The sequence below is a fragment of the Pangasianodon hypophthalmus genome, chromosome 20 (genome assembly GCF_027358585.1).
Source record: "Pangasianodon hypophthalmus isolate fPanHyp1 chromosome 20, fPanHyp1.pri, whole genome shotgun sequence".
Classification (NCBI taxonomy): domain Eukaryota; kingdom Metazoa; phylum Chordata; class Actinopteri; order Siluriformes; family Pangasiidae; genus Pangasianodon; species Pangasianodon hypophthalmus.
The window spans coordinates 6062422-6086886 of NC_069729.1; the positions used below are offsets into that span (position 1 = coordinate 6062422).

At 38.7% G+C, this 24465-nt stretch overlaps 1 protein-coding gene and 1 long non-coding RNA gene across 4 annotated transcripts in view; one reads left to right on the forward strand and one right to left on the reverse strand.

Moving 5' to 3' along the window:
* The window catches only part of LOC128317125 (uncharacterized), a 16894-nt gene extending 5510 nt beyond the window's left edge, over window positions 1-11384 (forward strand). The window contains exon 3 of the long non-coding RNA XR_008300628.1: window positions 11255-11384. This is a non-coding gene — a long non-coding RNA (uncharacterized LOC128317125). The remainder of the gene's footprint in view (window positions 1-11254) is intronic.
* zmynd8 (zinc finger, MYND-type containing 8) lies at window positions 2066-23241 on the reverse strand. Of its 3 annotated transcripts, none has more exons than XM_026935480.3 (20): window positions 23101-23241; window positions 15802-15872; window positions 15555-15706; window positions 14479-14622; window positions 12689-12802; window positions 12330-12422; window positions 12151-12238; window positions 11999-12054; window positions 11818-11895; window positions 11593-11708; window positions 10997-11487; window positions 9912-10049; window positions 9558-9713; window positions 8295-8846; window positions 6504-6962; window positions 5701-5897; window positions 5380-5460; window positions 5181-5259; window positions 4769-5008; window positions 2066-3990 (listed from the first exon to the last, which is right to left on the reverse strand). In XM_026935480.3, the coding sequence occupies exons 1-20, from the start codon at window positions 23112-23114 to the stop codon at window positions 3815-3817; spliced, it is 3495 nt and encodes a 1164-aa protein (XP_026791281.3). In that variant the 5' UTR covers window positions 23115-23241; the 3' UTR covers window positions 2066-3814. The 3 variants fall into 3 exon arrangements, with proteins under 3 accessions (XP_026791281.3, XP_026791279.3, XP_026791280.3); XM_026935478.3 differs by having other exon boundaries at window positions 14479-14700; XM_026935479.3 differs by lacking the exon at window positions 23101-23241 and adding an exon at window positions 18184-21019 and having other exon boundaries at window positions 14479-14700.
* Window positions 23242-24465: the final 1224 nt, after the last annotated feature.

Below are 24465 nucleotides of genomic sequence, written 5' to 3' on the forward strand. Positions count from 1 at the left end.
TCAGAATTGCAGGCTTGCTATAATCATGTGAGGTCTCTTAGATCAGGGCTTCTCAAACCTTTTGTAACTACCTCTTTATCTGTAAAATAAATTCAATGAAACCACTAATAAAGTACAGATTTATTTCATTTCATTATTTAATCATTTATTTTAGAGACATATATACACTATATGGCAAAAAGTATGTGTACACCTGACCATCAGACCCATATGTGGTTCTTCCCCAAACTGTTGCCACAAGGTTGAACACACACAGTTGTATAGAAGGTCTTTGTATGCTGTAGCCTTACAATTTCACTTCACTGGAACTGAGGGGCCCAAACCTGTTCCCCTGTGCACAAAGCGAGCTCCATGAAGACACTGATTGCCAAGGTTGTCGTGGAATAACTCGAGTGGCCTGCACAGAGTCCTGACCTCAACCCCACTGAACACTTTAGGGGTGAACTGGAACTGTGGCTGAATAAACACAAATCCCCACAGCCATGCTCCAGAATCTTTCTGGAAGCCTTCCCAGATGAGTGGAGGTTATTATAGTAGCAAAGAGGAATTAAATCTGGAATGGGATGCTCAAAAAAACACATATATTGGTGTGATGGTCAGGTGTCCATGAATTTTGGCCTGTAGTAAAAAGTGTAGCATTTTAAAACATTATTGACAGGCCAACTTGGTTTTGAGTTATTGAGGTTTGAATTAAACCCATTCAACTCAAGTGACCAGTCAAACAGGCTAATAACTATAAAAGCTCAATAATAAATATAATAATCTTCATAACTCATTTCCACTGCTGTAACTAAATTAAAAATCTCGGACCCCTGGCTATGCTTCACTGATCTCTGGGGGTCCCCAGATTTTTAAGAAACATTTTAAAACCTGCTTTTATATTCTTGCTTTTAAAATCTCTTAGTAATAGCTTTGTTTATTATAGCTGTTTTATGCATACTTGTATTGTTTTATGTGTCTTATTTTTAGTAAGACATATAAAGCATTGTGGCTTAAGTACTGTGAAGCATTTTGTAATTAATGTTTAGAAAAGTACTATACAAATAAAGATTACTCACCACTTATGTTATTCTTGTTTGAAGTGTTAAAAAGGAATTTATATCTCTGAAAAATGTGCTGGACATTATAATAGGTTATATCCGTTATATCCTAATAGTTTGCTCAGCTATAGCTAATAAATAATACACGTTAGCACGTTAGCACGTTCGCCGCGCACCTCCAGGGTTGTGGGTTTATTTCCCGCCCCATGTGCGCAGAGTTTGCATGTTCTCCCCATGCCTCGGGGGTTTCCTCTGGGTGCTCCAGTTTCCTCCCCAAGTCTAAAGACATAGATTGTAGGCTGATTGGCATCTTCGTAGTGTGTGAATGGGTGTGTGAGAGTCTGTGCGTTTGTTCCCAGTGATGGCCGACACACCAACCAGGGTGTCCCTCACCTTGTGCACTGGGGTAGGCTCCAGGCCCCCCATGTCCCTGTATAGGTTAAACAGTACAGAAGCTGGATAGATGTATTCAACAGGGTGGCTAAACAGAATTACAGTTATCACTTTGCAGTTGATTATTTTCCAATAACCACACATCCTAAAGTTTTTTATTCCTCTTATACCATCGCAATTTGCCAATGATGAAAATTCATTAAATTTAATTCATTCATGTGTTTAACTATTTGTAGTTACTTTTAATGTTGTGGAACGTCAGTGAGATAAGTTAGTTCCTATTATCACTTACTTTATAACAGCTATAAGAAGTCTTTCCGTCATTAGCCTCTCTTTTTTTAAGTTAATAAAGTTTTTTTTTAAAAAATCAGCTTGTCATACCTGCAAAGCTCGTCTGTCCTGAAGACTTTCCAATAGAGGAAAACTTACTGACACTGAACTTGCTGACGCTGGAGACTCCTTCTATCAATAAATGTTAAACATCTCCTGTTAAAAAACTTCATCATATCAACTATTACACGTATTTTGTTTGTTAAATAACAGCAGTATGAGTTCATGAGTTCAATGTATGAGTAAAAAACATATATGAGTTCATATCATCTTGCACCAGACAGCAACCAAAAAAAGACACATTAAGACCACCAAATTTTATTTCTGTATTATATGTAAACATTTTTTAAATTGTAATATATACAGCAGTTCTTTTTAAGAGCTAAGAATGTACTGAACAGTCAACAGTCAATGTAAATATTAGGGAGGCTGCTGAAACGGTGTTACTGTACTGTAATGACTTGTAGTAATGCATCAAAATGTAAATTATGACCTAGCCTCAGCTTTGGTAACTTTGCTAGACCGCTATATTTTTGTTGATCGGAAAGGGCTATTATAAACATAAAGGTAACTGTCCCAACAGAAAATAAAATAGAAAATTCAGAAATATTACAGAATGATCAGTCAAAAATGATTCAACAGTACATAAAGATTGGTTAGAAAAGCAGAAATTAAATGTCTCTGTAGTCTGTATTAACAACAATGAATGAGATGAAAATATTATTATTGATCTGATTTTAATGCAAAAAAGAACATAAGAACAAAATAGCTTGGTCAGATGTAATTAAAGGTTAAAAAAATAATAATAACAAAAAAAAAAAAGAACCCAAAATGGGCACATTTAAAAGTGCGAGTGAAGGCAAAGGTGTTTAAATAATAAAAATAAAGCATGTGATTCTTTAACAGTAATCAGCTTGGTATCTTGTGATACACTAAGATTGTATCATACCATGCCATATTTAATACATTTTGATTTAAAAAAAAAAAAAAAAAATAATAATAATAATAATAATAACACCACTTGGGAACACTAATACTAATAGATAATCTAGTGAAACTTTTTTGTCCCTCAAAATTGCAAATGTTTTTAGTAATGGATGCATAGAGAAAATTAAATATAATGTAATCTTCTGAGTTTCATATTACCAAACAGAAAGTTGGATGAATTAAATATGAATATAAACAAATATTCATCTTTAAAATTTGTGAACTATTAAAAAATAAAAACAAAATCTCACATTTTTATACCCATCCCCCATATAAAGCTTATATATATATATATATATGTATATATATATATTAGGAAATAGACAACCTGCAATAAAAATGTAACATAACATGACTGCCACTTCAGAATGAGCCATTACACAGTGAACAATATCACTTCATCATTTTATGTCTTTAAGATATCAGTGATATCTACAGGGTGTTTTACTTATGACACCTAAACCATATTTACCCAGATACTTTCAGATCATTAATGTGTTTACATCTTCATAGCTCCACTCTAGCTGGTGAGAGGCTTGCCATTTAAATGACGTGACAAAAATGTGGTTTTCTGTCTTCTGTATAAGACGATTTCAGAGAAAACAGCTTCTCGTTCTGAGTGAAGCACAGAATGCTAAATAGGATTTGAATAATTGTACAAAATCCCCACAAACATGGACTGAGCACCAAAGGATTACTGCTTTGTGTAAAAATCCTGCAGCGGCCCATTTGTGGACTCTTCACTGTAATAATGTTGGTATTATGGAGATAAATGAATAAGCCAATCAGAAAAATATTATGGACTTCAAGTAAGAATCAAGTAAAAAAAAGAGCAAAGTAAGTCACTAAAGAGGTCTGGTTGTGTCTTTAATGCTATACAGAACTGAGACTGGAACATGGAACTGTTATTGATACAAATAAGTAAATCAGCCTCCCAAAGTGTTAAAAGCAGATCCTGGCAAGACAACAACATGAAAAATTTTGTTGTAGTGACGGAACTTGACTATGTTTTGTACATATGTGCAGTTGTAAGTGCAGTTCTGCAGTAGTTGGTATGTCTTGAGCTAGGACATACTGACAGTAACATTGTCCTTCAATTTGTCCACATCGCTGTCCTTGTCTGTGGGTGGAGCTCCTGCTGTCTCTCGAGGTGAGTCCTGACCGTTGTTGGGATGGCCAGAAACCTTAGAAATGCCGTCTGTGTTTGACTCAGTGTCTGGCTCTTGCTGTGATGATGTTGCTACAAAATAAGAAAAGAGTTTATCAGATCAGATCAAATGATATGTGAAAGCAGGAGTGGAAAAATCAGTATCCTGGGCACTCAGGACAAGCAGATTTTGTGTCCAGCCTATTAGTTTTTAATTCGTAGTTGCCATGAGGACAAATCAGTTCTACGAACAGAAAGAAATCTACTCCTTATCTGGGGTGTACACTATGTTTAATGAGTTCCACTGTCATGTGACGCATGTTGATGTTGTAACTACAGTACAAGCAGCTCATTCCGCCTGCTGTTGTCGGTAAAAGTATTTGCACTAGGTGGATTAATTAGCGTGAATGGACAACGGACGATCTTTCCACAGTCAAAAACACAGATTTGGGGAAATATAGCCATGTGTGTGTGTAAGGTGCAATAAAATCTCTGAAAAGCGAACAGAGTTGTCCCAAGCCTGCCTCAAACTGCCTCATCTCCTCATTTCACACCTACCCCCCATCTATATATATGTGTGTGTGTATATATATATATATATATATATATATATATATATATATATATATATATATTTATATAGAGAGAGAGAGAGAGAGAAAGAGAGAGAGAGAGAGCATTTCTTAGCCTAGTCGAATAGTTTTCCAAACAACCAAAACATGGGGCTGGGAAGCACATTGATGCTAGTCCTGTGGGCTAGTTAATAAATTTATGATTTGTCCGCCCCTGAAACTTGAGAACCCAGCAGTAGTACAAAACGTATGGTTACACATATATTTTAAAACGAGTGTGACAGTGCTCTTTATCCTACCAGACTGCGTGCAGGACTTCATGTGCTCTGGCCAGTGTGCTTGCTGGCAGGGGTAGTCACAGTAGCTTGTGTTCCAGCAGCAATAGAAAATGGCCTCTTTCTTGCAGTTGGCACACCACTGCTTCTTTTTGGTCTCATCGACAGCCTGCTGTTTCTCCATCTCCATTTGCTTCTTCACTTCTGCGACCAGCCGCTCTCGCTCCTGCTCCAGACTCTGCCGCATCTCTGCCATGGTCAGCTCTGAGTCAGGTGCAACACATAGATAAATGTAAAAAAATAAATAAATAAATGTTTTCCAGGGTAACTTGCTTTTCCTTTTTTTCACAACACTATGTGAGAAAAGTCACAAAGAGTAAATGGGTACTAATGTAGAATTTGTCCATGTGAGCTGTATGGACTGAAAATGACAAACCTAAATTGTGTTTCATCTCTGATAATTCCTGCTGATGGAGCCACTGCAGCTTTTCGATTTCAATCCGTAACCGCCTAATCTAAAAAGGCAAAATAAGAGTATGTCACTGGTTCTTGTATGTAATACCAGTGAAATTGACAGAAATTATTATAATACCATATTATTATAAGCACTGTATTCATTTTTCAGGATTTCATACTTCAGCTATTGTGTTTCCTGAGGTGCTCTTGGAGAGGTCATTGTATATTTCAGTCATTGTCCCCTTGATTGCATCCATGATCTGTCCATACACAAAATAATAATTTGCTCAAATCAGTGACATCTCAATGATGCATTAATAACACTTCATGACTTTGGTATTATAAGGATCAATCAACCATTCAATCTTAAACCAGTCATTAAAAGAACCTTCACATCTTATAGATCACATAGATGACTCTTAAAAACCCAAATAATAGGCAACCATGATATAATATTCATATTTACTCGTTTACTCTAATCTGAATATCTGGCATCTTACTTTGTTGGTATATTTTGCAATGTCAGCTGCCACATCAGCAGAAGTGGTGGGGATTTGTAGCTCTCCAGCCATGGAGGATGATGAGGAGGAAGAGCTAACTGTGACACCAGCCATTATGGCAGCAGACACAGGGGTGCTGGTGACCAGAGTGACAGCCGAGGTCGAGGTGCTGTGTGGGGAATCTTTCTGCTGCACAGCTACAAGAAATAAAGCAGTTTTAGTTTAATTCTGCATATTGGTACTACAAAAGATTTGCCGAGCTTCAAGGTGCAAGTGGGAAAGCCATTAGAGCATGGATAAGGATAGACTAGCAAAAGGGTCTTGGACAATAAACAGGACAATAAACATTCACAAAAAGAGGCTAATTGATTGGTGTGAGAGATGACCAAACACAGATCCCTTCATGTTGACTGCCAGCAAACACATAAGATGATCTCATTTACTCACTATTAAGCACTTTATCAAAAAAATCATTAAAAACATTTAAAGACAGAATGGCATTGATTGAACTTTTTTCAGTTGAGTGATTACATCTTGCTATGAAATGATTATCATGTCGCGGGGTTCAATAGTTTGCAATAGTTAGCCTGGCAAAATTAGTTTGAATTAATTAAATTTATAAGCCTACTTGTAATAATATCATGATTAACTGCAGAAAGAGCCGTTACAGGGAGCTACTCTCAATAGTCAACAGTTGTTCTTCAGAATATCATAAACTTATCTGAACTTTGTCTAATTAAATGTAATAGATCTTAACTCTCTAAGTCTAAGTCAATGTTCAAACCCAGTCGTGGTCCACCTACCCTTCACAGCCTGTCGTGTCTGGTAGCGAGTGCTGGAAGAAGATGGTGAAGACGATGCCTGCTGTGCTTGTGATAACGTCTGTGTCTGAGTGTGAGGCTGCGTGTGGCTCTGCTGCTGCCGCTGCACTTTCTGCATGTGCCACTTCTGAGAGGACGTCTGAAACTTGGCACCGGGGTTCCACACAACGGCCCGCTGCACCACCGGCACACTCTCGCGGGGCAGCAGGGGGCGCTGTTTCTTCACCGTGCTGTTGGGGGTGGAGGAGGGCAGGGCTGTAGGAGGAGCGGAGTTAGGCAGGGAAGAAGAGGCGAGGGCAGTGCTGCTAGGGACAGCAGGGATGGTAACTACATTTAGAGGAACTGCCATGGGAGACTGCGAGGGGTCTTTGAGGCCTGGAGTGGAAGAGGGTGCTGAAGGGGTCTGAGATGGAGCAAGACTTCCTGTGGGAGGTCCCTTAGCTAGAAGATACAAATATATAAAAAGAGATTAGATACATGTATAATAAAGTGTGAGAAAAAAAAGTACCACATCGGTAATATACGCTGAATAATGATAATATAATTATTAGAAAATATATACATGAAATTTGTTTGAACTTGCCATTATATTTTTACTTATTAATAGAGTGTAGAAAATGTATAAATACTTGTATATGGTGTGCTCTTTTAATCTTGTTTTGTCATTTTAGGCATTTTTTTTTTTTTTTCTTTCCCCTTGAATGTAATGTTTTAGATTTTTGAATTTTTTATTTTTGCTTCAATTTATTTGACGTCACTCTCAGAAATGCCAATATTGTTGACAACAAAATCCTAAGTTTACCAAAAATCCTAATTTTACCAGAAGGCCAAAGTCTAGCGTCATTACGTTAACATTACAGCAGATCCTCTGTTTATTTACCAACCAAAGTGACCACGGTCCTGCCCGCTTGGTTTCTATTGTCTACCGAGGCTTGCAAATTCACAGGCCAAAGTTCACCTAGATGAAGTCAGTGTGAAGCGAAAGTAAGCACTACCAGAAGCAAATATCTTTCACATCCTGTGTCCTTTAAATATATTGCATTTTCACTACGCATATGAGTGCGCACGCAGCTGCTACGCAAACGGCATTGTTCACATACTCGCTCGTGTATCTTATGTACATCTGAAGGATTCAAAGCGGCATCCACCAGATGGAAAGTCAGAGCCAAAACATTTCTGTCATCACCTGTTCATCTGTAATGTTTAGCGATTTCATGCACAGTGATTTTACACAGACTGATGAGCTCTGTTTCTCTTTAAAACTTTCCGCTGTTGTTGTGATTGTTGTCATGATCTGCATCTCATATCAAAAAAACCTTACCTTATATTTAAAAATTATTTACTGATCTAGAAAATCCAGAATACTGGTACTCAAAACAGACCTTTTGTTAGATGTAAGAGGTTTTTAAAATGAAAAAAACTAATTGTAACAGGAAAACCATTTGCAGCAAATTGAGATACAACATTAGTTTTTTTATTCAGTTTGAATTGTGTTTGGTCTGAGTGCTTTATCTAAATAAGCAGAAAAGCATAGTCTTCCATATTGCTAGCACGGAGTCAAAAAAACTAAATGCTATGGCTAAACCATAGATGTTGGCATCTTTTCACCTTTATACAACTTTGATGAAATTTTCATCATTTAAATAGCAGGTCTTTAAATGTGCTTTATAAACAAACTTGGCGTGGCTTAACATTTAGACGTAATAGGAAAACATACCTACATCAGTCTCTGGATGTTGCGCTGATGCAGACACAGTTCAGACAGTAACTCACCCTCTGTCTTGGAGGCTGCGGGCTCTTTGAGTGCGGTGACAGCGGCTGAGTCTTTCCTGCGCCTCTTCCTCTCTCTTCCTCCAGGTTCTTCTCCCAAATCAATTACCAGCTCTCGCTCTGAGTCTGAGTCCATGTCTACGTCGACAGACACAGGCTGCCTGGCTTCCTCTGTTACCTTGGACTTGTCTCTTGTACTGGGAGATGCCGGTGCTGCTTTAGGCACTTCTTTGTCTGACTCGACGGCTGGCTTCTCTTTTGCTTGAGAGATACCACTTCCTACTTTCTGCACAATCTCGCCTTTGGTCAGGGAGCTAGATGTACCAGAGGATTCTGTGCTGCTGTCCTTGTCTTCACCAGCAGGGGATGGCGGTTTGGGCTTCTTTTTAGATAGTTCTTTCTCTGTTTTTTCATCAGCAGCAGAGTCCTTGGTGCTCTTTGGTTTTTGTTCGTTGTCACTGGTGTATTCGCTGTCACTAGAATCAGACTTGTCAGAGTCGTCAGAGTCACTGTGTTCCTCGTCTTTATACACATCCTCTGATATCTCATCAATACCTGTTTAGAGCAGAGGTAAGAAGTAGCAAGTTTTCTTAGGTATGGTTTCTTTTTTCCACATCATTCTGAAAGAAAAAATTCCTTCTACACAGAAAACAGACAGGTTCTTATAAAAATGTACATTTTCCTGGAGGTCACAAGGTGACGTAATTTGCCCATCCAATGGATGGGCAGAAAAACAACCAAAAAGTGTACCCTTTATTCTCTATTTCTCTCAAATATAAAATATCTGACCTGCTACAATTTTTTGCTATCTTTGTTTTGTATTCATCTAGCCAGTTTCTATTGTGACAGCTATCATGAAGGCTCATAGCATGCAAGCTAGTTTGTATCATCAGAGTCATCATGCTAGCTAACAAAAAAGGTTAGCTTTAGTTTGCTGATGGTTCTAGGTGAAAGAAACACAAATTTACCACCAGTTACTAAAATTCATGTGTGAATCTGGGCATTGACTTTTGCAAAATTTGTGCTTTGTTCTTGTACTTTTATAATTTAAATAAAAGTATTTAATTCAATTTATTATTATTATTATTATGATTATTATTATTATTTACATCCTGTCAGAAATAAAAAGAAAACTCAAACAGATTCCATATTTTTATTAGTACTATTAAGATACATTAAAATGACCTCATTATAACTTTTTTGACATTAATGTAATATTAACAGACTACTTCAGAAAAGAAGAATTTCTGGTGTCTGTGAGCTCACCCAGCTGTGCTTTGCAGCTCTCAATGGTCTTATCAAGGTTGAGCTGGAAGCGGCTCCTGATCTGTCTTTTAGGGGAAGTGAGTGAGGCCTGAGCGCCCTGCTGCTGCTGTACAGTCTCACTCAGCTCCTTCAGGTCCATTTCGGCCTTACTACGGTCTGAAACGAGATACAGATACACCAGACATACATCACACATCATACATGTGGGGATCGGCACAGGCTTTATAAAGCATGACATAGGCAGCTTCGATTTAATTTATACTGGAACCGTTATACTCTGATTTAATTTATACTGGAACTGTTACTGGAAGGGTTATCTCGAATACAGCTTTAATTAGAGGAGAAACAGCTTACCGAGGTTAAGGTTTAAGATGCTGCCTGTAGTGGGAGTCTTCTCCTGTTTAATGGGTGTGTTTGGGACTGTAGAGTGAAATGGTTTGGGGCTGTCCATGGCACTGCCTGCAGTACCAGCTCGCGGAGCAGCAGGAGACGCTGTGGACAGAAATGGGCTGCTTAATTTGGATGCTTTTATAAAAGGACTACTTCGCTTAAAAATGTTAACATGGCTAACAATAAATAAAAGCATGTGAAAGTCTATTTTAGTGCTTTCTTTGTTCTAACAATGCTGATTCAACTCAAATATGAAGGAGGATTAGTCAAGTGTGTGTAGGAAAGATGCAGAAAAAAATACTCAGAACTAAAATCGAGAACTTCACGTAGGCATAGAACTTTAACCCGCATTATGTTTTTAGATCTATATTTTATTTATTACTTCTTTGAGACAAAGCAGTCCTTGGTTCTCAGAGCGACATAGCCAGCAGGTTTTAAGGGTAGCACAGTAATGATCTCCATCAACAACCGTCACAATTGTTATACTTATTATTTAGTTATTATAGTTCAATTCTATAGTTATCTACAGCCTAATTAACAGGTTATATGAACTGAATGGGCTAAATCTAAATCTCAATAACATCAAAACAAGCATAAATAATGTTGACTGTACACCAATCTGCGTGCAAGTCTGACTAACAGCTAACACGTTAATATGGTATAAAAATCAAATCTACATTTTAAAATAATATAAATGGTTTCAGTTCTGAAAACTTTCGGAATAAAACGCTCTAATGTGTCCAATAAATAGAAATGATCACCACAATCATAAAGCGGTCTTCCAGTTTTTTACTTTAGAAGGAGTCATAGACTGAAAATGATTAAGATAAAGATGAAACTCATGCTTTAATTTATTTCTCACTTAAAATCTAAAAATGCTGCAGAATAAATGATGAAATTAATTTTCAATAAGAGCACAATTCAGCATGTTTTCAAAGATGACCCTAGATCAAAATGTAAAATGAGAACTTTATCAACATAACCTGACTGTCAGTATAGTGACAGTATCAAGTATCGTGTGCAGTGGCACTGTAACATTACGCTACTACCTGTGCTATCGAGAGACTCTTCTCCTGTGCTGTGGTGTTGCAGAAGAGCTCTGGTCTGGCTCTTTTCCCCACCCTCCTGCTCGCCGTCAGAGCCAGTATGGGCAGATGAGTTAGTGCTCATTGGTGATCGCGGTATGTCTGGCATAGTGATCCGCCTACCGGTAGTCCCTCCGCCACCCATCCCGGCCGACACCATGCCCTTGCCTACGTGTGATGCTGTTATATCAAAGCTGAACTTGATCTTCTCCTGTTTTTCAGGTTTGACTGAGCCAGCGCCAGGGTTTGCTGGGTCGAGAAGCATTTGGAACTGGTTGTCGGGTGTGTAGGGTGTGCGGAAAGGGGCATAATTGAAGACGCTGAATTTTTTCCGAATGTTCTCCACATAGACCTCCATCTCCTGCATGGCACTGTTGAAGATGCTTTTGGTCTTCTTTACAGAGAAAGGAATCTCTTTAGACATGAGGTAGCAGTTATTGATTGGGACCCAGGCCCTGAAAAAGAAGGAATGTAGCATAAATTAATAGAACACAGTATATAGGACGATAAGCATGTGTAGATTTTTTTGGCGCTTGACCTCTGGGGACAGAACTCCATACCTATCATGCTGTCCAAAGAATCGGGCATCTACTTGTCCATCTTTGTCTCGTAGAGCTTTGGCAGGCCAGAATGGAAAGCCCTTAAGTTTGGCCCACACTAGGGGATGAGGGTTACTCTAAAATAAATAGCAAGTCAAACAAAGAGGCTGTTAATTCACATGATTTCAGTAATGTCTGTGTTAAATACATTAATAATTACATATTTATATCGTAAGTGCTACTTACACACGGCTCACAAAACCAGTTGTCCCTCTTCTGGCAGGCTGAAAGATAGCACTCTGGACAGACCTCAATTTCATTCATCTGACAGAAAGACAGAAAACATCTCAAAAAGCTGGCACCAAACTCTGCATTTTCATTTTAACTTTTGCATTTATCTAAAACTTTCAATTCCTGCTTTACTCACTTCATGTTCACAGATTTTTATGATAACTTTAGCTGTTGTGGTGAGCTTATGGTTTCCTAGAAAATATGGGAAAAAAAATCAAATTTTTTTCCCCACACAAATCAACAATGACAGAAAAAATAACATATATATGTATCAGTGTTATGTCCAACCTCCGTTATAAATGATGCAGTTGTGCAAAATCCACTTCACATCAGCCAAGAATGCTTCAGTAGAGCCGTACATTTTCTTTTTGATATTCTAAAAAGGAATGAAAAAATCCTCAAACATCTCCATTCCAAAGCAAACGACATGTCAGTGCAAGATGAGTTTTTGAAAGTTTCTTGTTTACCTTTTCTAAAGTACAGAGATCCATGGGATGAAAAATATACTCTGCGTAATCAGGATGCTGCTCAAGACACACTGGCTTCTGAAACGGTTCTGTCTACAGAGAGACAGAGAGAGAGAGAGAGAGAGAGAGAGAGAAAGAGAGAGAGAGCAAGAAATAAATAAAACGGAGGCAGAGACAGAGAGACACAGAGAGTGAAATATTTAATTTCCTCAATGATGTAAATTAGCATATGTGGAAGGAATTGTGAATTTACTATCACTTAACTCCTCATGCAGAAAACACTATAGATGGTAAACTGCTGAAATTTATGTCAGGAAAAGCCCTGGCATTAGTACATTAACTGGGCTGTGAGCACTTACACCCGGCTGTTTCATCTTCTGGAGGGCGAACTTGAGAAGGTAAGACAGCTGGTCCAGTGTGAGCATGGTCATTGCCTTGCTCTGGGTCTCAATGCACTCTGCAACGGTTATTTTCTGAAAAAGCAGATGCATTGTTCAAGTGGATAATTATATTTTGGCTCATCTCTTAAGCACATTTATATATTTTCAAATATTAACAATGTTTCATTAAAGCCCCCACGGCACAATACATTTCTTACTGTCAGCTACAGTTTCTGAATTTACCATCGATTGCAAAGAAAAGAACAATTTTCTGTTTTGTTGTGGGTTTTTTCTGCTTTCTTCAGCTGAGAGGGACAATATTTCACAGAGGACTCTCTGAGGACCAATTTCTGCTAATTTACCCCAACCACAGAGACCGACTTCCACCTGCTCACTTGGCTTCTTTGTGTCGGAGCAACTGTGAGCCAAACTGCATCTAGTTAGAATGTTCATCATTTTACATACATTATTTTTACTATATACTACTACACAGGGTATATTAATAGTTGTAGTAGTTTATGCGTGTTAATGCTGAGTAGTGCCACCATGCTTTTCTTTTAAACAGTGAAAGGAATGAATATTAGCAGACTGCACTAGCATTGTAAAGTGTAAGGCCAACTGTATTTTTGTCTAATGAAACCATTATGCTCATTATTTACACTTGGGCAAAAGCCAAGACTACAGTTTCTGAGAATGTTTGTCATGTATGATAACATCCTGATACAGTTAATCTGATCTTGCCGAGCTTCACGGACACAACTCACGAGCCTGAAGAATTAAGCTTGTGGATGCTGTGTGATATTAGGCAGGTAAATGACAGGACAGCAAAGTTGATCATAATCTATTTTATTAAACCGAGACACATAATGTGTGTGCTCCTTCTAAACGTTGCAATGCCATTGGTCATTTGCCAATTCACACCTACCCACCCCATTCCACTATCAGCTATCAACTGGGGAGGGCAAAGACTAGCACTTGCTTCTTCCAAGACAGCCACCTTTTTAAGCTGTTCAAACACACTCAGAGAATAGTGTTATCTGCCCTCTGCCTTCCAAATACATGAGCTCACACAAGCCTAGGACTGGCTAGCTCTGATTGACAGGAGAGAGAATAATTAGAGTGCATCCTTCCCACCCAGAGAGCACGGTCAAATTTGGTCCCTTGGCCCCAGACCTCGGATGGCTGTGACATCATCCTGATTCACATTCCCAATCTCCTGACAATAGGGCGAACGCTTTACTGTTGTGTCTCTCTCGTGTCCAGTGTGGCTGTTAAAACTAGGTGGAAGTCCAGAAATAGCAGTGGAGTGTACACAAACTACAATCTTACTTTATTTTGCTGCTTTCCACAAGTGCAGCAAGAAATATATACAAAATGCACAAATATACCATGCAATGACTCACGACTTGTGTGAAACAAAAAGCACTGTGGAAGGGCCACTCTGTCATTCCTACAAACTTTTCTAGCACTTGAAGTGTTGCTGAGTTGTTTAGAATGCTGAGGAGAAACCACTGTCAATCAGCTGTGATCTGACACATCCACGGCAGAAATTAGGACGTTTGTAGCTTTTATTTATAATTAAATCATATTTAAGAGATACATCATTCTTCTACAATTTTGCTACCATTTGAAACCATGCTGCCAGAAGTTTTAAATATTTACAATGCACAATGTGCCTGTAAGACATAATAATAGTGTTTAAATAAATGAATATTTTAAAGGCACATTTTATCTCGCATTCTGGTGGCAGTGTTAGTGTGTGCCAGTACCTCACACTCTGGACAGAACCAGTCGCCTTCAGGCTCAGCAGCCAGTTTGAGACACTTGGCATGGTAGACGCGTGGGCAGAGCTCACAGCAGAGCACCTGGCCCTCGCGGTGGCACACCCAGCAATAGAAGTCGTTCCTGCCGTCCTGCGGTACAACATCAACAGGGTCTGTGGTGAGTGCGGGCTGCTTCACATAGTAAAAGGGACCATGTCTTAGTTCGGACTGGAATGCAGGTGAGAAAAACAAGAGAGCGGGGGTTTCAAAATAAAGGCACTGCAGCTCATGACACACAGAGGTAACACCGCAGATGTACATATTAGAGATGGACAGAAGACAGAGGCCACACAACTGAAGCCACTGTTCCAAAAGCGCATACTCTCTGTACACTTGCATTGAATTTTAGTAATTGTTAAATGCATCTTTATTTTATTTTTCATACAAAAATTTATTTTAAAAAGCCCAAAGTCTTAACATCTATGTACTGTGTCCTGTAGTTTCTTATACACCTGTGAATTTGTAGCTACAAGAGCACATTTTTCCTAACTGAACTTGAATCCTAGCAGATCAAAAGCAAGAGCAAATAATATTTCAACTAATGTCAAACAGTTCAAGTTTAAGCTAACATCGGTTACTCTTAAAACTGAAGGATTTAGATAAAAAATGGGGACATATCAAGAGCAGGCATATCACGTCTTATTTGAGTGGGCCACAGAATTTACCTGCCATTTCAAAATACAACTCTTGTCCACAGATACAACCAAGATACTCCGTCTATGAAGCAAAATAAATCAACTGAGGACAACACTGTTAAATATGTAATGATATTCCAGGAACTCTCTGGGGATTTTTTTTATTATTTTTATTTTTCCAGTTTGAATTTGCAGGCTGAAAATCAAAGACACAGTGGTCTGACATGGTGACAGAGGAACCACTTAAAGCATTAGAATAATAATAGGTGATATGTAATGACAGTCAGTATAACTTGATATCAGGATTATCATTAAAAAAGCATGGTAAAAGCGAAGGTAAGTAACCCTGCTGTTAGGGTTTGAGAAGTGATTAAGAAAGCACTGAACCTGATCTTTGCTGCTGTTGACGGCTCCTGGTTTCTTCTTCTTTTTGACCGGGCTAGGAGAAGCTTCTGAAGGAGAGTGTCCATTGGATGAATGCGGTGGGCTAGGTGCTTTGCGCTTTGGGGCGGTGCGCTCCGCTGACCCTGGATCAGACACTGCATAAAGCAAAACTCAGACAATTAGAGAAAATGCAGGTCTACTGGTGTGCCATATCATATATAATAATTAAAAAATGTTATGCTCTTCATACCTCTGGATCGTGTGGCAATCTCCATTCCTTCATTCACATCTGACTCTGTCTTCACCTCCTCTTCTGCTAAACTGCCGTACACAAAGAAGGTTTACTTATAAATGGTTTTTAAAAATTTCTACTGATCAGAATGTAAGGAATAAAGGAAGTCGGGGTCATGCCATTTTCCAAGGTGAGTGCGTTCTCAAGAATGATAGTTTCCCACACTGCTATGAAATATTTCTTGAATTTCTATTTTGTCATATAAAAGACTTGACTGCTCAGCCATTCTCGTCTCAGCAGGTTGTCGTATTTATAAGGGAGGCATCAATGGGATTTGATTTCATTTTGGAAATCATTATGGTTATAATTAGAGATGCACCGATATCGAAAATGGTATCAGGTATTGGCATACAGAGAAAATGTCATGCATGAGAGCACTTCATTTCTGCGAGCACTGAGCACTAACACTTCTGTATGTTTCCTTTCTGTAGGGTCTACAATTTGTTGGTGAGTCAAAGTGCAATTCACGGCACACATTTTAAATGACCATGCTCACTAATAGTGCTGTACATGATAAGGTTGGCGAACTAGCGCTCGCTATAAAAGACACTGTTTAATAGTAATATTTTAAACATAAAACTCACGTGTAGGGATGACAAAATAAAAGGTGTTCGTTGCTAGCAGCACATAGGAGTAACCAATATAAACAGCGCTAAATAAAATGTTCGCTGATGCCTCTGATTGTTTAATACTAAGTAGTTTACTCATTTTGGTAACAGTAAAGGTATCGGTTTCAAGTACCAAAAACGTATTTGTACTCATCCCTGATTATAATAAATTCATGCAGACAAACAGTCGTTTCTGTTTTCAATCGACCGGTGAACAGGTTGTGTAAAAGAGGTTGGACAGCTAGCAGAAACTTTGATGCAACTAAGTGGTCTCACTGAATTTCATCTTCTCAAGTTTATTATTTCTACTGCTTTGAGTGTGGAAGAGAGAGAGGTTTCTCGGTGAAAGAACTTCTTTGACAGAAGCCCAGGGTCTCCTTCAGTGTCACTGCAGGAGGCTTTTCAAAACAAGAGAGGTCTGCAGTCCACAGAACAAACACTGACAAAATCCATGCTGCAATCAGGGTTAAAACAAAAATTCAAATCAGCTACAATGGACGAGAAAGTCTTTAATTTGTCTGTGGTTAAATGAAGGTAGACTTCTGAGCTCAACCTTAGTCAAATGCCACACGAAAACATGTGGTTTCCTAAGAATTAGATCGGAGAGGCCATGCCTCGGACACTGTGGTGAAATATATGGATCCAGGATCCACGTTTGTACGTTTTCATGTAGACTTGCATGCTTAAAGTGAGCAAATTCAACTAAACATAATAAAAATATAATAAGTGTAGGAGGATAACAGACAGTGGACAATGGAGGAAATGATTTCCTCTGCAAAATAAATAATGTATCCAGAGGGTGGGGATGATATTGCCTTCCCACACTCCAGAACACCACCAACACACAGCCTAATCACAAGGACAGCTTGAGAAAAACAAAGGTAGTTTATATAACACTGAATCGGTCTCCTGGAAAAAAAAATCACATACATGTGAGCAAATATATTTTTGTATTATGTGGAAAGGGAACCAAGGCCTTATCCATGAAGGTATGTAGCAAGCTATATTATTAGTATATAGAGTATCCAATTCCCAGACCACTATAATGGTTCGAACCATGATAATAATGGTCCTGTCTCCATTATTATGAGGTTCTAAAAGGACAGTCAGCCATTGCTGTTGTGCTATTTTCCCCCTCTCCACACCATGCCCTGATCTTTCCATAAACAAAACAAAACAATCATCTGCTATCAGTTGCCTGTGCGCTCATCCAGTATAAACATAAGAAGAGAAAAAAATGCAATGCCTATTTCTGCACGCTTTGCTCCCTATGACTCACGAATTTTAAAAAAATTCCATTCGAATACAGTTAATAACATGGTATTATATGGATCTTTTGGATCCTTATAATACAGGTACAGAATTCCAGTTCCAGGATAATCATCTTCCTGTTGAGGCAGCAATATCTTTGCCTTCTCATGCTGGCTTGATTCTTCCTCTTTCTCCCCCTCTGCATTTCTGGGGGAGAAAAATGAAAGCACACACAAGACAACATTTGCAGAGGCTGTGCACTTGCCATCTTGGCCTCCTTCTCTCTTCCACCCTGTATGCACCATCCATCCTCAGAAACAGCCATTTCCCCTCGCACAATCAATAGCACCACTTCACCTGGCACAAAACCTTCACACAGCAAGGCAGCATGACATACATGTAATCATCTTTCTCATCAAAAAACTGACATCGCACTAACCATCGCATTAAGTTAAATAATTGATGCATAATAACAGCATACCTTATTTTTCTTTACGTGCACAGTGAACAGGTTCTTCAGGCAGGGCCTTTTTTTAATATTGTTTTTTTTTCCTTCAATTATAATAGCTGGTAAGGGATGAGACAAAGATGGGTGCAGAATTTTCCAGAAGGGCCTTGCTCTCTCTCCCTGCCGCTCTCGGTGCAATTGTCAATCTTTAACCTCAGCTGTGGGCTGCCGATTGGTTTGAGAGCCACACGGAGGCGCGTGATTGGGCGCTCGGTGCTGTGTGGCACGCTGGCTCTCCCTGCTCTCTCCGCTCTGCTCTGATCCACTGCTGCAATGCAGGGAGGGCTGCTGCTGCCATCCGCCATCAAAAACACACTCCGAATCACACTCCACTTCTTCTTTAAGCCTTCACTGACAAGGCAACATGTATATGTTTTCTGTGGAGCTAGAACAAATGCTTCAGATTGCCTGCTTTCCCTTTGCCTTGTCTAATTGCTAAGACTAGTGACAGGCATCCATTTTCTAGAGCTTTCTGTGGCAACTGTGAGAATGCAAGCTTTGCCAGCAGAGCAGCCCGCAAGAATGCAGTGAGGGCCTCACACACACACACACACACACTCCCACACAGAGCATAGAGACAAAGAACCAAAAGGAAAATGTAACCTGCCTTACAGGAAACAGCTGTTTTTGGAAAATACCCAGCATTATCAACAAGGATACCACATGGTATCTATATTGATAGATTTTCTTATTTTATATAGATTTTCTTACTATTTTTATACGTAATATAAAATAAACCTAATTTTTCATTTAATCAACAAACTTTATTATTTCCCTGTTTCAATGACAATGGTAAAATGAGCAAATTACAAGTGATTTCTAAATAATACCTTTGACCAAATGCAACAAAGCCTATTATTTGAAGCTTATACAATAATCCTATTTATTTTTTCTTCGAAAGCTATGGACCTAACGAGAAAATTAGAAGACATCCATGAAACCAAAAAAAAAACATTACAATATTCAAAGTATAAATGAGCACTGAGGAAAGGAAGTAATATTCCAACTTAAAGCCCCTGTCAACTTATTTTTCCTAATTAATATAGTTCTATAGTTAGCTATAGCTTCTGTGGTGAGTTTACTATTGACTGCAAATTTGGTACATTTGTTATTTTTGATCATCAGTGCCTGCACACACAAACCTCAATCTTAACTTATTTTTGGAACTAGCAATATGTACATAATATATATAAGATACATCAACACACCATGCAAAGTGCATGACTCGCATATAAAAAAACATTGTGGAAACTCCACTCAGTCATTTCTACATGCTTTTCTAGCACAGAAGCCTTAAAAAATGATTAAATTAAATGTTTCTACATTAAAAAAATACTATAAAGAGCAGTAAACAGTAATAAATGAAACAAAGTCAATTCTTGGTGTGATGACCCTTTGCTTTAAAAAAAATAGTAGTCTCAAGTAAAATTAGTGCAGTTTTATAAGGAAATTAGCTGTAAGTGTTACTGAGCATCTTGTACAAGCAGCCACAGTTCTTCTGGAGACTTTGACTGTCGCACTTGCTTCTTATTTTTGCAGCAAAACCCAGCAGCCTTCATTATGTTGTTTTTCTGAAAAGTGGTGTCTTACGTAATCTGCTGCTTTCTTTACTGACATACAAAAATTTTTCTGTAACATTTAATTTTGTATTGAAAAATGAATGTTTTGAAATCTAAAATGTTTTTGTACTGACTCGATAATGTAGAAGTCATAAAATAAAGAACTATAACAAATTTAGAAAAAAAGGGCACATAAGACTTTTGCCATGTGTATTTATACACCGATCAGCCATAACATTAAAACTACTGACAGGTGAAGTGAATAACATTGATTATCTTGTTACAGTGGCACTTGTCAAGGGGTGGGATATATATTTGGCAGCAAGTGAACAGTCAGTTCTCAAAGTTGATGTGTTAGAAACAGGAAAAATGGGCAAGCGGAAGGATTCCTGGTCTGCAGTGGTTAGTACCTAATAAAAGTGATCCAAGGAAGGACAACCAGTGAAACGTAGACAGGGTCATGGGCGTCATTGGCCATGGGTGGCCAAGGCTCACTGATGTGTGTGGGGAGTGAAGGCTAGCCCGTCTGGTCCGATCCCACAGAAGAACTACTGTAGCACAAATTGCAGAAAAAGTTAATGCTGGCTATGATAGAAAGATGTCAGAAAACACAGTCCATCGCAGCTTGCTGTGTATGGGGCTGCGTAGCCACAGACCGGTCAGAGTTCCCATGCTGACCCCTGTCCACCACCAAAAGTGCCTACAATGGGGACGTGAGCATCAGAACTGGAACAGGGATACCCCATATGGATGGCCGGGCACGTGTGCGTCATGTACCTGGGGAACAGATGGCACCAGGGTGCACTATGGGAAGAAGGCAAGCCGGCAGAGGCAGTGTGATGCTCTGGGCAATGTTCTGCTGGGAAACTTGGGTCCTGGCATTCATGTGGATGTTACTTTGACACATACCACCTACCTAAACATTGTTGCAGACCAAGTACACCCCTTCATGGCAACGGTATTCTCTAATGGCAGTGGCCTCTATCAGCAGGATAATGCGCCCTGCCACACTGCAAAAATTGTTCAGGAATGGTTTGAGAAACATGACAAAAATGTGAAGGTGTTGACTTGGCCTCCAAATTTCCCAAATCTCAATCCAAACGAGCATCTGTGGGATGTGCTTGTCAAAGAAGTCCGATCCATGGAGGCCCCACTTCACATCTTACAGGACTTAAAGCATCTGAGGCTAATGTCTTGGTGCCAGATACCACAGCACACCTTCAGAGGTCTTGTGGAATCCATGCCTTGACGGGTCATAGCTGTTTTGGCGGCACATGGGGGACCTACCCAATATACATATACATATATATATATATATATATATATATATATATATATATATATATATATATATATATAATCAACTACCGGTAAAAGCTTATTACATGACAGATATTTAGTATTACAAATAGTCTGAAACCATGTTGCCAGGGACTAATGAGCCACAATACTGTGAAACCATTTCCTTTTTACCCTCAAAGCTAATACACAATCAGAGCCAGTGACCTCTGAAAAGAATCCAGCCAGAATTAGCAATATTATCAGTGCTACTGACATGACATTTTATCCAATTTTCTATAAAGCAACAGGAAAGTAGGTATTCAGTCTCAAATTGTAGGGCATTTGAGTTGTTCTTTAAGACAACAAGGCATCAACAATAAACATTTATGTGAATGATATTTGTGTGGATGATATAACTGACATCATTGATTTTGTCGAATATTCAATGCAGCCCAAACTGTACTGTATATAGTAATTATCTACTTTACATTGTGCTGTCACTGTTGCCAGTGGGTCAACTGAGTGGACCACTAACAAAATCCAGACAACTGTGAAGAAGCTCAAATAATCAAGTAATTAATCAACTACTTGCTAACATTTGAGAGGATCTGACATCTAAACAAAGCCTTTTAATCAGGTAAGGTCAGACGACTAGTCAGAATTAATCAGAAGGCTTTCATCAGTTATGGCATTGGAGGTGTTGTCAAACAACTGAAATGATTTTGAGGAGCTTGGCCATCTGTGGATCGAATACAAAAAGCTCAAGCCAGGATTTTGATCTTGAAGAACATGCATCCAGGCTCACATTGTTTCAGCAGAGTACTACACACAGCCAAATCATATCTGCTTCCTCTAACCATGAGCTCTGACAAGAGAGGCTTAAATCATTCCAAAGACTCTCATATAAACATACAATATATTACAACGTATGGTTGAAAGCAGCGCTCCGCAATGTGGACAAAATCCAATATTATCTCTACATGTTGCAATATTCTTGCAGTATATTAAAAACACATTGCTGATGTGACGTAGATTCGGCTACAGTTTATATATATTTTTTTATTTTTTTATTTTGCCAGAATTGAATGTTAGATCACATGAATGCCATGATTCATTGAAACACGCTGTTATGCTCAACTGAAAAATACTCATGCTGGTCAAGATGCTCTCAGCACACTACAAATCATTAAGAATCAGAACTAAAATTGTCTAATATTGATTATCAATTTATATATTTTGCAACCCTAGCTGATTCCAAAGTCCAGACACAATATATTGTGATACATTTTGAATGTAATTTATCTTTAATTTATGACACATAAGACACCTCTCCATCTGTAAGCAAATTAATCCAGCTTCTTGTCCTCTCTGAGTGTGTGAAGTATACAGGACCAGGCCCTTACACTACATGGGCGAAAAAGGGAAGCTACCTGAAATGGCTGCCAACTGCTATCCATGCTTTAACAAAAACAGTGTCACAGTGCCATCAATGCACAGTACAGAAAGCCAGGTCCACACACTAGATACAGTTATGTGTGTCGAATATAGGCCATTTTCAGTTCTGTTGGCAGATGATTAACACCTCCACAGCAAGCCACTGCTCTTCTTTTTGCATTACTAGCACAAAAGACAAGATCAGCAATAAACTGCAGTTTACTTGCAGTAGTGCTTATAATGCAAGCCATTCTGCAGCCAGGGTTTCCTCTTACACATACAGGGCCTTCCATTTTGAGAGCCTTGGCCTACAACACTCCTGTATTCCTCTCCTTGCTTGATCAATGTTACAGCTGAGAGAAAGCACAGAAGTTCATTCTTGTCCTGGGTACACTCACAGCTTAACAAGGGGTTATAAAAACAGCAGAGACAGACAGAAAATGAGACACATTGCTGTTGAGTCCTGTTCCTGTCAGGATCCAGCTCTGTGCTGCTGGAATAGGATTTTCTCACCTCCCCCCTCCCAGAATAAAAACATTATATTTCTGTGTTAACAACTTATACAACATTAGCAGATTTGCTAAAGAGAAAGTGAAAGCATAGAAAATAAACTTACCTCTGTGGATGCATGGCTTAGAAAAGACTTGTGTGTAATGTCAGTGCTTATTAAAACATGGAGGACAGCCTTCAGCCCTCTCTCACTGCATAAGCACAGCCTCGGCACTCTGAGGCAGCCGAGCCAAAGGCGTGCTGTGATTGGACAATGCTCGCTGGCAAGCTGGAAGATGGCAGCTGATTGGCTGAAACGCTTCCTGGCTAAGTGTCTTTTGTTCAGCCAAAGCTGGGTTACGGACACGGCAAGAAGAGCTAGGCCTTGACCAAGGAATCCATATTGAACAAACCAAAACTGATCTGGGAACAAGATCTTTTCCAACATCTGAACTTTGAGGGAATTTTTTAAACCATAATTTATGCTGAGTAAGTTAAAAAACAAAACAAAAAAGGGATCCATGACACAAGCTCAAAGCAATCCAATGAAAAAGGCCATTGTTTTCACAGTTCCAGGTTAAAGAAGACACCAAGAAAACATCAAATAACATTAATTTATCTATAATAATTTAATTACACCATAATGTTTTGGGTTTTTTAGGATTCTCCGCATTTCACAGCACACACCTCTTGGGTGACAGAACTAGTCATTTTATGGAAGACAGATCTTTAACCCTTTAAATGCCTACCTCAGATCTACAGCAAACTATAACATAACCCCACCCCTTCTACTTTGCCCTTTTTTCCACATAGGCCACCAAATCCCTATTATTCATCAACGTTTCCATTTTTGAACAATTTATTAATTCCAAAATGGCTAAAACTGTTATATTGACAAACAACAATGGTCAATTAAAAAAAAAAATGTTTGTGTATTGTACTAGGTAAATTCTCATCATTATCTTTATAAATCTTCATAAATCTGTTTTATGAAGTCCATGACACGTCATTAATCTCTCATTAATCATTGATCTCTGGTGTCCTTGTCAAAACTTTTATGTGAAATCGCTAATGTTGAAGGAAAAATCAAAGGAACCAAAATAAACGAGACCCTACTGAATTTTAGTTAAGTCCAAACACTTTATAGTAGGCCATCAATCATCATCTATGTTTCAGGAAGTAGGAAGCTATAGCAGATTGTCATCCAGGACTGATCTGAACTTATTTCAGAAATATAAGATCAATACGGTATATTATATATAGTGTTACTGACAATGATTCCTAAAGCACAGTGCAAAAGCATATCCACTATCCTATGGTAACAGAGTAGACTACGACAGATAAGCGGATTACATTTCAAATGATTATTAATTAAGACAAAGTGGCATAACAGTGGGCTTTTAAAGATTTTTTTACTGTTGCCACCACGCTGGCCACCTTATGTAGCCTAAAGTGGTATCTAATGTAACTGTATGTGTGTCTCTAATGTACC

What these genes read in the sequence shown, in the direction of transcription:
- zmynd8 (XM_026935478.3), bottom strand. An exon ending in ACTGGTTTTGTGAGCCGTGT is followed by an intron (nt 11,709 to 11,817) that starts GTAAGTAGCACT and finishes TATTTATTTTAG; the next exon opens with AGTAACCCTCATCCCCTAGT. An exon ending in AGAGTCTCTCGATAGCACAG is followed by an intron (nt 10,050 to 10,996) that starts GTAGTAGCGTAA and finishes TTCTGTCCACAG; the next exon opens with CGTCTCCTGCTGCTCCGCGA.